The 17,504-nt window shown below is 44.4% G+C and overlaps 1 protein-coding gene across 3 annotated transcripts in view; it reads left to right on the forward strand.

Annotated features, from left to right (window-relative positions):
- LOC309698855 (retinoic acid receptor beta-like) overlaps nucleotides 1-17,504 on the forward strand; it is a 117,211-nt gene that overhangs the window by 77,273 nt on the left and 22,434 nt on the right. For all 3 annotated transcript variants that reach the window (XM_082521588.1, XM_082521590.1, XM_082521589.1), the window contains one exon: nucleotides 7,911-8,071. In XM_082521588.1, the coding sequence (XP_082377714.1) occupies nucleotides 7,911-8,071 (161 nt within the window). The remainder of the gene's footprint in view (nucleotides 1-7,910; nucleotides 8,072-17,504) is intronic.

The following is a 17,504-nucleotide window of genomic DNA, read 5'->3' on the forward strand; positions in this document are numbered from 1 at the left end:
TACTGACCTTACTTTGAGTTTGATTCCATAAAAAGTGATAAAAACATTTGTGTCCGCTGTGCGTGGGAAGAAACCTTTTTACAGCGAAAAAAAACATTGAACAACTTCCAAGCAAGCACCGAGTGCGCTACCACGTAATGGGAAACTCAGAGAAACTCGCGGCTTCTTCAACTGACCGCTGCAGCACACCTGCACCAGGGTAAACTTGCGCCTGCTTTACAGGTGAAAATAGAGCAACAGGACCGCTGAGTCTTTGACTTTATTTTCTGCTGTGTTTTACTTGCATCTATTTGAAAGACTGAGTGTAAACACAAAAAACTATTTTATTTTATGTGCTGGAATGTGCAGAAAATACGTTTACATATTAAACTAATTTATTCAAGTCAGAGAATGTTGCATATAATTAAATGTTTGCTTGATGCATAAAGTTAAAAGATTAAAACTGATAAAGTTAAATAAAAGAGAGTTTTCCATTTGATTACATTTTGTATGATGGATTATGCAGAAAAAGTAGAATTGGGCTGAAAGATCTATCACTTTATCACCTATTCAGGTTGTAAATCGTGTTTTAAAAGTAACTAAGCAATTAATTACTTTTGAAAATAAGTGATCAGTAAAGTAACGGGATTAATTTTGGGGAAGTAATCAGTAATTAGTTACTTTTTTCAAGTAACTTGACCAACGCTGCTTGCTGCACATTGTTTCCAACTCGATCTCTCTAACTATTCGATTCTGTCCTGATTCACATATAACTCATGACAAACCTGTTCCTATAGTTTTTGCCAACTCTCTCCTTTTGTTAGGTGTGGCTGTGTGCAGACAGGAATAGGACCCAAGGTGCAGACTCCGGAGACAGAACTTAAACCAAAACAGCTTTAATGCTGAACTCAAACATAACATAACTGGGGAAAAAAGGTCAAAAATAAACTAACACCGGCGGATTGACAAAACACACAGCAAAATAAACGGTAGATCACAACACGGACACAGAGAAACACAGGGCTTAAATACACAGAGGGAGCAATCAGGGAATGGGTAACAGGAGGGAAACACAGCTGGGGCAAATCAGGCCTAACGAGACAAGGGGAAGCAAAACCAGACACATTAACATCAGACATGGACTTTCAAAGTAAAACAGGAAACACATAACACAGACTCGCACGCACTGCAACAGAGGGAACAGAGACGTGGGACCAGGGCAGACACAAACACTGACTGGACACGGGGATATAGCCACTAAGGACACACAGAGACGCGAACTAGACAAGGGGATACAGCTGACAGGGGAGACAGAGCAGCTAGAGAAGACAGAGACATAAACTATAAGACAGAACTCAAAGAAACCAAAGACTAGAAAGTATAAATAATATAATAAACTCAAAACCCCTGGGTCAACGACCCAGGCATCCTAACAGTACCCCCCCCTTAAGGGCTGGCTTCCAGACAGCCCAAACCAAAACATCAAAAAAAAACCAAAAAAAAAACAATCCAACCAGGGTGGGCGGCGGGGGAAACAGGATGGAGGGCTCGAAACAAACCAAACAAGGAGCCAGAAACAAAAAAAAGAACAAACAACGGAGCCTGGAAAGCAACAGAACAAAACACAGGAACAACGTCCAAAACAACAGCACCAAGGCCCAGGCATAGTCCAAAAGCAAACAAACAAAAGAGCTCACGAAAGGCGCAGAGGCCCAGGCAATAGTCTCAAAAAAGTTCAGGGGGGCCGGCCCGGAGGCTAACGGCACAACAGTCCAAACCCGGGCAGGTCAGGGGGGCGGCCCGGAGGCTGATGGTCCAATAGCCCAGAAAACAGGTCAGGAGGCCGGCCAGGCGGGAGGCACCGACGGCGACCGAGCAGATCAGGAGGCCGGCCGGGCGGGAGGCACCGATGGCGACGTAGTTCAGGGGGCCGTCCATGACGGCAATGACGTCCAGTCATCGGCCGGACAGGACGTGCAGGACGAGCAGGCCGGACGGGACGAGCAGGACGTGCAGGACGAGCAGGCCGGACAAGATGTGCAGGACGTGCAGGACGAGCAGGCCGGACAAGATGTGCAGGACCAGACAGCATGGAGACCTCAGGAGCAGACGAAGCTGAACACTCGGAGGCCGGACCAGGCGGAGCTGCGGAGGCCGGACCAGGCGGAGCTGCGGAGGCCGGACCAGGCGGAGGAGCCGGTGGTGGCTGAACGGCCTCGCCAGAACCATCAGCAGACACTGGGACGTGCTGGCTGGGTCCTCCCGGACCCCCAGCTGACAAGGCAAGAGGCTGAACGGGCCCCTCGGACCCTCCAGCGGAGACAGGTGGCTGAACGGGCCCTTCGGATCCTCCAAGCAGGAAGAGACGGCTGAAGCGGTTCCTCGGACCCTCCAGCGGAGACAGACGGCTGAACGGGCCCCTCGGACCCTCCAGCGGGAACAGACGGCTGAGCAGCTAAGTGACCCCGTGGCTGAGCAGCTGATGCAAAAAATATAGCCCCAGAATAAATAGTCCCATGGCCCGAAGAAAAAGAAAAAGTGTCCTTATTGCTCACCACAGCCGGTTATTTTGACATCCCGGGGTCCAGCTGTGGGGTGACACGCCGGTGGTGCGGCCGCCGCTTCCTCCTCGGTGATGGCTCCAATGGGCCGGGCAACTCCAAGTCCGGCGGGCTGGGCAGCACATCTTTCTCCGAGTTGGGTAGGTGAGCGGTAGCAACAGGGGGATGCAGATCAAGCTCATTAAGGAAAAACTCCTGTATGAGTGGGTGAAGTGAGTCCAAAAGCCAGGGGAGACCAGAAACCAGTCGCTGTAGCCGGTTCGCTACAGCACGCTGAAATTCCTCCCCAGAATGATTCAGCCACAGGTCACATAATTTATCCACTGAATAAATTATATCCTCCCTGAGCTCTTCAGACGGGGCGAGTGCTGCTGGGTCCATGTACTGGTCGCGATCTTCTGTTAGGTGTGGCTGTGTGCAGACAGGAATAGGACCCAAGGTGCAGACTCCGGAGACAGAACTTAAACCAAAACAGCTTTAATGCTGAACTCAAACATAACATAACTGGGGAAAAAAGGTCAAAAATAAACTAACACCGGCGGATTGACAAAACACACAGCAAAATAAACGGTAGATCGCGACACAGACACAGAGAAACACAGGGCTTAAATACACAGAGGGAGCAATCAGGGAATGGGTAACAGGAGGGAAACACAGCTGGGGCAAATCAGGCCTAACGAGACAAGGGGAAGCAAAACCAGACACATTAACATCAGACATGGACTTTCAAAGTAAAACAGGAAACACATAACACAGACTGAACAAAGACACAGACTCGCATGCACTGCAACAGAGGGAACAGAGACGTGGGACCAGGGCAGACACAAACACTGACTGGACACGGGGATATAACCACTAAGGACACACAGAGACGCGAACTAGACAAGGGGATACAGCTGACAGGGGAGACAGAGCAGCTAGAGAAGACAGAGACATAAACTATAAGAGAGAACTCAAACAAACCAAAGACTAGAAAGTATAAATAATTAGATTAGATTAGATAGAACTTTATTAATCCCTCGGGTGGGTTCCTCTGGGAAATTCGATTTCCAAAAAGCACAGCACCGACAGAAGTTTCAGAGTTACAGAATATTATATATATATATATATATATATATATATATATATATATATATATATATATATACACACACACACACACACACATATATAAATACAGAGACAATATAAATAAAATATACGAAGGGGATAAATAGAATAAATAGGAATAAAAAATAAAAATACAAGTGAATGAATTGCACATTTCGAGTATTGAGGTCTATTGCACTGTTGACTATTTACAAAAGTATTGTACAGTGAGGTGAAGAGGCACTACAGCTTAGTTGTTCCCCCCTCCTTTGTCCTCCTGTCTCCCCTCCCTCTCCCCTCCAGAGAGGAGTTAAACAGTCTGATGGCGTGTGGGACAAAGGAGTTTTTAAGTCTGTTAGTTCTTGTCTTGGGGAGAAGCAACCTGTCACTGAACAGACTCTTCTGGTTGTTAATGGCCGTGTGCAGAGGATGCCTGGCATTGTTCATAATGTCCATCAGTTTCTTTAATGTCCTTTTCTCTGCCACTGTCACCAGAGTGTCCAGCTTCATGCCGACCACAGAGCTAGCCCTCCTGATCAGTTTCTCCAGCCTGGATGAGTCCTTCTTTGCTGTGCTGCTCCCCCAGCACACCACAGCATAGAAAAGTACTCCAGCAACCACCGACTGGTAAAACATCCTCAGGAGCTTCCTGCAGATGTTAAAAGACCTCAGCCTCCTGAGGAAGTACAGTCGGCTTTGGGCTTTTTTATACAGGTGCTCTGTGTTGCATGACCAGTCCAGTTTATTGTCCACCCACAGCCTGAGGTACTTGTACTTGTTGACCACCTCCACCTCCTCCCCCTCTATCTGAACCGGCAGTGGACCTTCTCTGGACCTCCCGAAGTCCACAACCAGTTCCTTAGTCTTTGAGGTGTTGAGTTGCAGGTGGTTTGTGTGACTCCATGCGACAAAGTTCCTCACCAGACTTCTGTACTCCTCTTCCTGATCATCCCAGATACACCCCATGATGGCTGTGTCGTCTGCAAACTTCTGAATGTGGCATAATTCAGAGTTGTAGCAGAAGTCAGAGGTGTACAGGGTGAAGAGAAGAGGGGACAGCACAGTTCCCTGTGGTGCTCCTGTGCTGCTGACCACAGTGTCAGACGTGATGTCCTTCAGCCTGACGTACTGTGGTCTGTCGGTGAGGTAGTCGGAGATCCAAGCGACCAGGCAGGGGTCCACCTCCATCCTGTTCAGTTTTTCTTGAAGCATACAGGGCCGGATGGTATTAAAGGCACTGGAAAAGTCAAGAAACAGGATCCTGACCGTGCCTTTTCCCCCATCCAGGTGTGAGTGGGCTCTGTGTAGGAGGTACAGGATGGCATCCTCCACTCCGACACCCGCCTTGTATGCAAACTGTAGTGGGTCCTGGGCATGTTGTACCTGTGGTCGGAGGAGGTTGAGGAAGAGCCGCTCTAGAGTCTTCATAAGATGTGACGTCAGTGCCACCGGTCGGAAGTCATTCAGCTCATTGGGCCGGTTCTTTTTGGGGACCGGGACGATGCAGGATGTCTTCCATAGGGCGGGCACTCTCCCCAGTCGCAGACTGAGGTTGAAGACTCGTTGTAGCGGCTCCCCAAGTTCAGCAGCACACGCCTTTAGCATCCTAGGACACACCTTGTCTGGGCCTGCTGCCTTTCTGGGGCGAAGCTTCCTCAGTTGTCTCCTGACCTGATCCACTGTGACACTGGGAGATGTTTGGGGGGAGGGGAGGGGGGGGAGATGTCTTGCTGCTGAGAGAGGGATTGGAGGAGGGGGGTGTCATGGTGTCAGGAAGGGGGGGAAGCGAGGGAGGTAGGAGAGTGGGGAGAGGACTCTGTAGTGAAGGTGAGGGTGAGGGGGTTGTGGGCTGGTCAAACCTGTTGAAGAAGTTGTTGAGTTCGTTTGCCTTCTCCACAGTCCCCCCCCCCCCCCCCCCCCCCCACTGTGCTTTTCTTGGTGTTGTGGCCTGTGATGGTTTTCACACCATTCCAGACCTCCCTCATATTGTTCCTCTCCAACTTCTGCTCCACCTTCCTCCTGTAGGTGTCCTTTGCTTCCCTCAGGCAGCGTTTCACCTCCCGCGGTGCTGCCTTCATCTCCTCCTTCACTTTGCTCCTGAAAGCCTTCTTCTTCATGTTGAGGACAGCTTTGACTTCCTGTGTTACCCACGGTTTGTTATTAGGATAACACCGTACCGTCTTAGCAGGGGCGACCGTGTCCACACAAAAGTTGAGGTAGTCTGTAAGACAGTGTGTCGCCCCCTCTATGTCCTCACCATGTGGGCTCAGGAGCACATCCCAGTCTGTGGTGTCATAGCAGTCTCTCAGAGCATCCTCCTTTTCTGGGGTCCATCTCCGGATGGAGCGCGTTGTGACAGGCTGCCTTTGGACGAGGGGTGTGTATTGTGGCTGTAGGTAAACCAGGTTGTGGTCTGACTTCCCTAGTGGGGGGAGGGGGGTGGCTCTGTATGCATCTCTCACATTAGCATACAGTAGGTCAATTGTCCTGTTGCTCCTTGTGGGACAATTCACAAACTGGTGAAAAGCAGCCAGAGTAGAGTCCAGTGTGGCATGGTTAAAGTCTCCAGATATAATAATGAAAGCCTCGGGGTTTTGTGTCTGAAGTCTTGCTGTGACTGTGTGTATTTTCTCACAGGCAGCTGTTGCGTCGGCCCTCGGAGGGATGTAAACACACACACAGATCACATGACTGAACTCCCGAGGTAGATAATATGGCCGCAAGCTAACAGCTAGCAGCTCCAGGTCCGGACGGCATACCGAAACTTTAACGGAGACGTGTCCAGGGTTACAGTATCTGTTGTTAACGTAGACAATGAGTCCCCCACCTCTGCTTTTTCCGCTGGCCTGCGTGTCCCTATCGGCTCTCACGGATGTGAAACCGCATAGGTCTACGTTAGCCTGCGGCGTTAGCTCGGTTAGCCACGTCTCCGTGAAGATAAACAAGCTGCACTCACGGTATAGTCTGTGGTTGTTCAGAGCGCACAGTTCGTCAATCTTATTCTGTAACGAGTTCACGTTGCCCATGATCACTGTCGGGATTGATGGTTTGAATCGCCTCCGGTGATCCGCTCTCCTCGCTCCAGCTTTGCAGCCTCTGTAGCTCCTCTTTAGCTCGGCCGGGATGTTGTGTCGCATGCCGGTCTGTCCCTTTGTTTTTAGTGCCAGCAGCTCCGCTCTCGAATAGATGACGGAACTGGTTCCAGAAGTTTTAAAAAGTGCATTATCCATCTTGTATCGCTATATCTAAGAGGTATAAGTAGAGGAAGGTGAAAAAAAGTTTGAAAAGCCTAGTCTAAAAAAGTTAAAGTTAACAAAAAAGGTGCGGTGTTGCAGAGCTACTTGGAAAGGCTGCCGTCACTCCAGCGCCATCTTGTAACCAATATAATATAATAAACTCAAAACCCCTGGGTCAACGACCCAGGCATCCTAACACCTTTTTGAAGATGTTTTATCTTTTATAACCTTTCTTTAATGTGGGTTTTCTGGATTTTAGTTTTTCTTTTACTGTTCCTTTGTTCTGTCTCTCACCCTTAAAATTAAGCAATCATTAAATTAGAGACTGTTCATTTCTGACTTACAAATTCACAAAGTGATCAAATAGTTATTTGCCCATTTATTCCTCCTGAGAGTTTTCATAAAGCGGGACACTATCTTTAGAATCTAAAACCTTGTTTTTGTATTAGGCTGTTAATGTGGTTTTTAATGTGCTAGAGTTGTGTATTTTACCATGGTTTACGGTGACCGACTCATTTTTGGAACCAACCTAAAGTGGCCTTAGAGGCCTTGAAGTTTCTGTTACTTCCACAATTACTTTATTTTTCACCTCATTTCTGGTCTGTCGCCTACAGTCTGAAAGGTTTTGTCCTTATATAAGGTCTGATTTGTTTGATTTGACGACTGGCAACATTTCTAAACTGTAATCAAAGAAATGCTTACTAGCAACACATTTCTACCTCTATTCAATTCAGTTCAATTCAATTTTATTTACACAGCGCCAAATCACAACAGCAGCCGCCTCAAGGCTCTTTATATTGTTAGTAGATCGTACAATAATACATACAGAGAAAAACCCAACAATCATATGACCCCCTATGAACAAGCACTTTGGCGACAGTGGGAAGGAAAAACTCCCTTCTAACAGGAAGAAACCTCCGGCAGAAACAGGCTCAGGGAGGGGCGGGGCCATCTGCTGTGATTGGTTGGGGTGCCTTATATGTTGTTTGCTTCACTAAGAGCTACATTTGTTTAGAGGATAATCCAAATTTTTGTGTTCCTCCAGCTGTTAGAAATGACCGGAACAAGAAGAAGAAGGAGAGCCCAAAGCCGGATCTGGCAGAGAGCTACGAGCTGACAACTGAGCTGGAGACAATCATTGAAAAGATCCGTAGGGCTCATCAAGAAACGTTCCCCTCCCTCTGCCAGCTTGGCAAGTACACGACGGTAAGTATGATTTAACAAGGTGCCTGAACAACGTCATTCTGCAACGAGCATTTAGTTGTATTATTTTTTTATGCAGTAAATGTTACATTGTTACTTTGGCTTTATGCCCCTGTATGGCCATATCCCTGTATGGCAATGTGTTTCTGTGGTTTGATCCAGCTACTGCACCAGTACAATTCAAATTTAAGTGCATTTTATTTATAAAGCACCAAATCACAAAAAACAGTTGCCTCGGAGCACTTTGTAAATACCCTACAATAATACATGGCGAGTGAAAAGAGGTAAGAGAAGGACAAACAGAAGGAGCTCATTATCATACTTTTGTACTGTACTCTAAATCTCCCTGTAATGCAACTTGAGACCTCAGATGTATGCCTCTGATAGTCCTCACAGAACCTCAGTGACAATTGTTGTTCCCCTCTCAGCAGCCATATATTCGATATAAATTGTGACGAGTAGAATAAAAGTGCAGCAACCACATCGTGATTTTAGCCTCAGAGTTCGATGGTAATAGTGTTTGTTTACAGCAGTTTTTATAGAATGCAACAGATTGGAGAAACTAAACAAAAGCTGTAAATACTGGAAGACTTAGCCATTGTCAAAAGCAAATCCTTATCAGGGAGATTTTTGCAGACCAGCAGCTGTCCATCCGTCTGGCTGGGGCTCACTCCAACCTCCAGTTTTTGACATGTCTGAAAAGTGGAATAAATGTCGTAAACCCAACTTGTGTCCTTTTATCCTCGGGTAAATTAAACCACAGATTTGTGCACTGAGTTAAGCTGGGTGCTCGCAAGGCCTTTCTCCCCCTTCTGTCATCTGCCAGTAGACATCAAGGCTGAGAGTTATTTAAAGTTATTTAAATGCCAAACTAAAAAGCAATGAAATGCCAGATAGTTGGAGACTGCTAATCCACAAAGGGCCTTGTCAATCAGAAACATCAGGACCTGGTTTGTCCAGTCTGAAAGCAGATGAGCTTTCCCACTGAGGGAAGGTTCTGCACTCAGTGTGACATGGCAAAAAAGTAAGAGGTGATAGAAATGTTTAGAAACTCTCCAAAGTACCATCTCCTACTTGACGTCAGCTAAATTCTGTGATGCTTTCACAGGCAAACAGTAGGAGCTGCATTACAGCTGATACATTCATAGCATGTTGAGACAATATTGACTTGATTGTGTTTGTTTTTAACCTAACAGAGAGCGTTTGGTGGCAGGAGATTGGGGTGTATGTTTAATGAACTAGTGGTAGTACTAGTTTTAGTCATCACATCAGATTTCATAAGTGAGTATTTTTTTTAAATCCACTGGCAGTTATAATATGCCTCTCTTTTTGGGGAAGTGATAATAAACCTCTGGGTTGGATATGAGATCTTAAAGGGGAACAAACCAGCTTATAGTACAGCAATTTTGCTCCAATGTATGCAGTTGTATACTGATTCTGTTGTCTCAGTGTAAGCAGCGCTTGCTGTTTGTTGGAGTGGTTAGTGTGGTTCGTGCTAATTATACTTGTTTATAGATTGCGAGAAATCCCTCATTATTACAATCGATTGGATCCTGATGCGCCTTTTGATTCGTGCTTGTCTGAAAAGTAGACCAGCTCCCGCTCCCCTAGATTATGTTAAAGCACCAATTATGTGGTGAAATATTCAAATCCTGGTCTGCAGTTATTTAGGAGTTCATTGCTGGGTTAGCTGAGATAGCTGTGCAATTGAGAGGGCTTAGCTCAACAATGAATAATGCTTCATTGACAGTGATGGTAATGAAAAATGAGCCTGGCAGTTTCAAAGACAAAATAAAGCACTGAGCCACACTGGCTCCAGGCACTGATGGTGGTGGTATATGCCACTGCAATACAGTGCTCAGCTTGATGATATTTGCCACCTTAGAGTTTTGCGTGCTATCACAATCCTTCACATGTGGTGGCTGCTTTTACTGCCTTTTCCATCTCTGCATCTGCACATGAGTTTTTCTGATGTACAGTTTTTCACACTACTAGTGTATTTTGTAATGTTGCAACTGTCTTTGGATAAATGTTGGTAAATTAAATCAGAATTCCCCAGCAACTGTCTTGTTTGGTCCTATTGAATTATGGGACTGGTGTAATTAACTGTGCGTATGTGTGTGTGTGTGTGTGTGTGTGTGTGTGTGTGTGTGTGTGTGTGTGTGTGTGTGTGTGTGTGGTGGTGGGAGTGTTATTCTCCCGTCCTCTCAAGTTCCCCTTATTCTAGCCTTTCCCTTTACACCCAGAAGGAAGAGCAAGATAAGTTGTTTTAATATCGGCCATCAGCCCAACGTGCACTGAGCAAATGCACACACGTGTGTGTTGCACCGTCACATCCTCCGTCCCTATGAATCTGGATGTCAGTCAGTTTTATGTGTCTGTAATGCTGTTGTGTGGACTAGAGCTCATTGTCTGTGATTTAAGCACAGCCCTAATGTGCTGCTCACTTAACCCCAGATCATATTTAATGGTCTCTCTCTCCATTTATCTGACTCTCTCTCTTTATTGGCTTGTGAATAGATTTCTTGCTTGTGATGGTGTCCAGCATCTGTGCTAACTGCCTCTCATACAACCTCAGACGAATGAATGTGCTGTAAAGCCAGATTCCTCTGGTTGTCTGTGCCGTCTTAAACTGAACTCCACTCTTCCTTATGAGAGCTGCTCTCACTTCCTCCTCACTAATCCCCTGCAGTTCCTGATTCACTAACTGTTTTCTATTTGTCCTCCTCTTGCTCTCATTCATCAGATCTTCAGCCTTTCATCAGGTTTTCTCTGTATGTATTATTGTAGGGTGTACCTTACAATATAAAGCACCTTGAGACGACTGTTGTTGTGATTTGGCGCTGTATAAATAAAATTGAATAAAATTGAATTGAATCATCTTCTCAGTAGATTTTCTCTAATTGGTAGCACATTTTCATTTGTCCTCAATCACTCTAACCTGCTGCACATCCTTTCCAGCCTGATCTCTCTGCCTACATGTCCTTTGCTCCTTCCTTGGTGTCTTGCCTTACATACAACTCACTATACATATATAAATTATATATCACAAGTAGGGCTGGGTATCGTCGCTGATTTCTAGAATCGATTTGATTCCAATTCACAAGGTCCTGAATCGATTCAATCCAAGATTCGATTCGAATCGGGGAAATTTTGCCTCAGTCAGAAATATTATAAATCAGATCATGCATCAGTACATTCCCATATTTTTATATCTATAAAAAGAAAGCTGACACTTGTGAGCTTTTATCAAAAGTGTGAGCATCACAGCCTTTGTGTCAAAGTAACTGAGGATAAAACACAGAAAAACATGGAGGTGATTTTCCTGGCCGGGGATTTATAAAAATATTCTGCAGTAGATCAAAAACGAAAGAAAACCTTTAATCAACTTATGAACATTACCTGATGCTGCTGGAGTAATGCAGAGCAAAGTTACAGAGGTTTAATGAGAGACACAGCTGAGTGTTTTGCAATTTTGCATAATTAAAAAGTTTAAATTTGTTCAGTATTGAACAGCAGAAATGAGGTTTTCTTTTTCGGAAGTAAGTAAAAGGAAAAAACAGCGGCCGACAGCGCTGCAAACAACGGCAGACTTGTGATAGCAAGCAAGCGAATAATGCAGAAAACAGATTTTTAGACGGGAAACTGTTCTTGAAGTACAGAGAGAGAGAGAGAGAGAGAGAGAGCTGTGCATGAAGTGTGGTGGAAGCAAAACAGGAAAAGTCAGAGGGAATTCATGACGATGTTTATGTGAAGCGTAGTTTGGATCTTCTTTTGCTGCTGGTTCAGTCAATATTGTTTGGAGAGAGATCAAACTAACAGCTTTAGAATCAGCGCAAAAAGGACGTAAACACAAAGCGCGGACCCGCCGAAACATCAGAATCAGCGAGCTGTCGGCTTTCAGCCCCGACCGTGTCCGTGCTGTCGGGTGAGAAAGTCACATCTCACTGATCCTGATCCGTCGGCGGTCCGAGCTTTGTGTTTGTGTCTCTGTGCAGAATCTGTGTTCCTGCTCTCATTTACTGTTTAGCTGTTTGGTGGTTGTTGAAATGTTGTGAGGTTTAACCTGAGGCTCTGGCGATTTAAAAGTCGATTCAGGATTTTAATGAATCAACTTTACATTATCCAAGCTAGAATCGATTTTAATCGATAAATCAATCATCAAAGCCCACCCCTAATCACTATATATCAAACTTACATGTTTCAGATCATCAAACAAACTGTAATATTAGACAAAGATAACCAGAGTAAATAGATGTGTTTTTCAAATGATGATTTCATTATTTAAGGGAGAAAGGTTATCCAACCCTGCCTAATCCTGTGTGAAAAGTCATTGCCCCTCTTGTTAAATCATGAATTAACTGTGATTAACCACATTTTTTGGAAAGCTGTGTTCAGTTTCACTAAACACACTCAGGCCCGATTACTGGCAGACCTGTTGAGTCAAGAAATCACCTAAATAGAACCTCCCTGATGCAAGCTAAAAGATCTCAAGAGCAACAAATATTGCTAAGATCGAAGGAAACACATGAGTCACTGGCAATCATCAGTCTGAAGAGGGTTACAAAGCCATTTCTAAGGTTTTGGGAGTCCAGTGAATCATGGTGAGAGCCATTATGCACAAATGGGGAAACCTTGGAACAGTGGTGAATATTTTCCAGGAGAAGCTGGCCTACCAAAATGACTCCAAGAGCAACTGAGACTCATCCAGGAGGTCAAAAAAAGAACTGAGAACAACATTAAGGAACCACAGGCTTCACATGTCTCAGTTAAGGTCGGAGTTCATAATTCAACCACAAGAAAGAGGCTGGGCAAAAATGGCATCTATGTTCAACGAGAAAACACTTGCTGGAAAAGTAAAGAACACAAAGGCTCGTCTCACATTTGCCCAAAACATCGAGACAATGCTGAAGACATTTGGGAAAATATTCTGAAGAGACAAAAGCCGAACTCTTTGGAAGGTTTGAGTTCCATTAAATCTGGCATTAAGCTAACACAGCAAAGGGAACATCGAACCAACAGTAAAATATGTTGGTGGTAGTGTGATGGTCTGGGGCTGTTTTGCTGCTTCAGGACCTGAAAGACTTGCTGTGGTCGATGGAACCATGAATTCTGCTGTCTTTCTCCTGTCCAGAGGATACACCTTCTTGGCAGTTTCTCTCTTATTATGACAGTAATCATTTGAATAAGAGAAGCGGTAATATTAAAACCATTAACTTCTGCAACTACAAGGCCAGCGTAAATTATTGTGACCTGTCCAAAAATGGCATCCTGGGATCGAGCTCGGTTTTAACCACCCTTACCCTTCCACCCACTGTTCTTCAGTTAATCTGTGGGCCCCCATAAACAGACAAACAAAAACTATCACTATTTAACAATTTAACAAGATAAACAACATCAGATTAATTTATACAATCTGATCTTTGTCTGCACAATACATGGACATGTAGCATGCAGACATGTTTCTGCATTCCTTGCTGGCTTAAGATTGTAAAATATAAATGCCAATGTAGTTAAATACATATCTGTTGTTATTATTACATGAGTATGACCAATGGTGGAGTCATTTTGAAAAATATTCCCTTAGGAAAAGAAGCAAGAAAACATCATGAAAAGACCACAGTACACATAAAAGTCTACTATTTGAAATGTGCATAAAACATCAAAACTAAGAATTATTATTCTGTACAAAAATGTCCTCCAACAGCGTCAAATGGATTAATATTACTGCAGGAGCTCACTTTAAATACTTTCTTCATTTCTGTTTAATGTTCAGCAAAATATTCCTTACATGAGTGTGTGCGGTGACAGCGAGGACCAAGTAACACTGAAACTAAATCAGCTAAAAACACATAAAAATATTAGTTAAAAAATCAACTGAATTAAAAGACTGAACAGTGTGTGACATAGTTAACTGTCAATAAAGATGAAGGTGGGGTGTTGGCAAACAGGTAGGTAGACTTATTTCTGTCATGGACAATCTCCAAAAAGCCCTGAACAACAGCATTTCAAACCATTAATCGCGTTCTTTAATAAAATGTCACACTTTAAAAGCCGCTTAACTGTGGGCCACATCAATTCGCACATTATGAACATTACACAAAAAGACAACGAACACAAGGCGGAAAAATAAAATAAGCTGACTTTCATGTGCTTTGTGAAAATGCAGTACTGCAAACGATGTTCACGTAAAACTTGAAAAACAAATCAACTGCGACTAATAGTGTGTCACAGTGCACTAAATCTAACAGCAACACAACCATGAATCATCATCCCTCAAAATGAGTAACAACAGAAAACCCATTAAAAACAATCAGGCTTAGATTAAGAGGGTTTTTGTATGTTTGTTTGTTTTATACAAAAATCAGCAATCAGCTAACTCCCTCAGCTGAAGTAACATTTTTGTTCAGGTCAAAATGTCAACATGAATGATGAGATCTCAGTTTATTTCAAATAAGTCCAGCAGCAGAAGTAAAATCTTTCAGCTGGAACAGATGTAGCAGGGATGGAGAGATCCCAAGCTGACGTAACCGTGGGAAGCACTACATCTGCCATAGTCGCCGCACGAAGCAGCAACTGCTCACCTTTCGCCACTGAAGTGGGTCTTCATTAGGTGAAAGACCAGTCAAGTATCACTCCAGCTCATCTATGGGCTCTTTATAGACATCCCCAAAAGAGGAAGTTAAGCAAGTGACTGCACATTTCTCTGTTTAGTTCATTTCCTGCTATTCTTGGTAGATACAGAAGGAGAAATAATTATTCGATCCCTGATAAATTTGTTTGCTCACTTACAAAGAAATGAGCAGTCTCTATTTTTACAGTAGTTTAATTTTAACATCGAGAGACAGAGTATCAACCAAAAACCCAGAAACAGCACGTTACATAAAAGCTCTGAACTGATTTGAATGTTGCTTCGTGTATATGTGTGCATTGGATTGGTAATAAAGAAGGTACCTAGAATTCATGAAGTTATGGTGTGCACCCCGAGCAGTTCATCGCATGGTTTAACCTGGTGACTGTCTAGTTCAATAGTATTCTTCTATTGTACGGTAGGTTGCTGTTGTTAAATATATTATCATACGTAATATAATGTTCATTTTTCCTTCTTCGAGCACAACAAAACCTGAAAGTAGGTTTTATTTTTCAAACAAACATTTTAAATATCACCTCTGTCACTGACATGAAAAATACACAATAATGAGTCTCTCTGGTTAGTCTGTAAATCTAATGTGAACTCAGATGCTTTCTGCTCTTGACTTTATAATAGTTATTTATGGAGAATAAACAAGCTAATTGTCCAAGGAGTTTGCTTGGTGAGACAAAGCCCTCTGTCAGCATCTCTGAGCAGTTGCATTTGTGATTGGAACAGCAACAGTCAATTACAGTAACACAAAGGCTTTGTGTCCATATCTCCTGAGGTCTGTGAGTCACACTGTGTGCACTCCTGCCACATCACAGTGCTTCTGTAGGCCAGGGCAACTACACAGACATCTTTAACGTGTCATTTTTAACACAGTTGTGCGAGCTGTTGTGTGAAGCAAAAATCCAGATAGATGGATAGCCACTCATTCTTTCTTGACTGTCAAACTCCCATGTCCCATTTTTGCTGTCAGTTAGTGTTTCCTAGTACAGCCTACTAGTCGATACTGTTATACTTCTTTGAAGTCTACCAGCTGGAGCGCATGCGTATTGGTGCGTTGAGATTTAAATTCTCCATGGATGAATTTACAACAGAAAACAAGCAAACAGAATGCAAAGAAAACAGACGAGGCTCTATGTGGATGTCTGCACGCCTGTCTTATGGTGGGTACCCTGCTGGACTTGCAGACGTGGAAAGTATAATGGCTTGTGGCCCATTAATGATCACCACGTTAGTTCCTTCACGGGCAAACAGTGACATTGCCACAATCCCATACCATTTACACCAGTCCTCATAGTATGATTGTTTGATTAATATGCATGTTGTTGTGAGGCTGGACCTCGGTCTGTGGGACAAGTTCAGCGAGGTGGCCACGAAGTGCATTATCAAGATTGTGGAGTTTGACGAACGAGTGCCTGGCTTCATGATTGTTTTATAATCATGCACGTTGTTTTTCCTTGTTATTTTTGCTTTCGCTCTTTGTTTCAGCGCCCGTCATTTGCGATTACTGCTCCAGGTTGCATCACTTTGCTTTCAGTCTGCCAACCAGTTCACACTTTGCTGGTATCCTGCCGTTTCCATTTGTATGTCTTCTGTTTTCTGGTCTGCTCCTCGCCTGATTGGTTTGCCACACAGTTTGCCTATCCATGTAAAAGTTGTGATCCAAAAATTCTGAAACCAATCAACAGCCATTCATGATTTACACTCAACAAAAATATAAACGCAACACTTTTGTTTTTGCTCCCATTCCCCATGGGATGGACGTAGAGACCTAAAATTCATTCCAGATACACAATATAACCATCCCTCCCAAACAGTGGTCACAAATCAGTCCAAATGTGTGGTAGTGGGCACATCTGCTATATTGAGATAATCCATCCCACCTCACAGGTGTGCCACATCAGGATGCTGATCTGACATCATGAGTAGTGCACAGGTGTACCTCAGACTGCCCACAACAAAAGGCCACCCTGGAATGTGCAGTTTTTTGCGCTATTGGGGGTCTGGGGACCCAGAACTGGTCAGTATCTGGTGTGACCACCATTTGCCTCATGCAGTGCAACACATCGTCGCATGGAGTCTATCAGATTGTCAATTGTGGCCTGTGGAATGTTGGTCCACTCCACTTCAATGGCTGTGCGAGGTTGTTGGATATTCGTGGGAACTGGTACACGCTGTCGTATACGCCGGTCAAGCACATCCCGAACATGCTCAATGGGTGACATGTCCGGTGAGTATGCTGGCCATGCAAGAACTGGGACATTCTCAGCTGCCATCTGCCCTGAACAATGTGAACCATGATTCATCCGTGAAGCGCACACCTCTCCAACGTGCCAGACGCCATCGAATGTGAGCATTTGCCCACACAAGTCTGTTACGGCGACGAGCTGGAGTCAGGTCAAGACCCCGATGAGGACGACGGGCATGCAGTTGAGCGTCCCTGAGACGGTTTCTGACAGTTTGTGCAGAAATTGTTTGGTTGTGCAAACCAATTGTAACCAATAATCTCACACTGCTTCAGTAATGTTAAGGTCTGGGGCACAACTCCTCATAGTGTTTCATTGTGTGTGTTTTCTATCCAGGTGTCCTTTTACTGCACTGGCAGTGTATTTGGGTTGATTGTCATACTGGCGAATAACATTTTCCAACATAACAAATTGGTATGGTCCGGATCTGGCCCACACAATGTGCTTACACATGGCCCACATACCGCAAAGAACAATGGCCCTTTGGTGGCCCAGACCTGGTTTGCCAGAGGTGGCCCATACATGGGCCAGCACAAGCCTGTTGCAGACA

This window comes from Aulonocara stuartgranti (genome assembly GCF_965226115.1).
Source record: "Aulonocara stuartgranti genome assembly, chromosome: 22".
In the NCBI taxonomy this organism is placed as follows: domain Eukaryota; kingdom Metazoa; phylum Chordata; class Actinopteri; order Cichliformes; family Cichlidae; genus Aulonocara; species Aulonocara stuartgranti.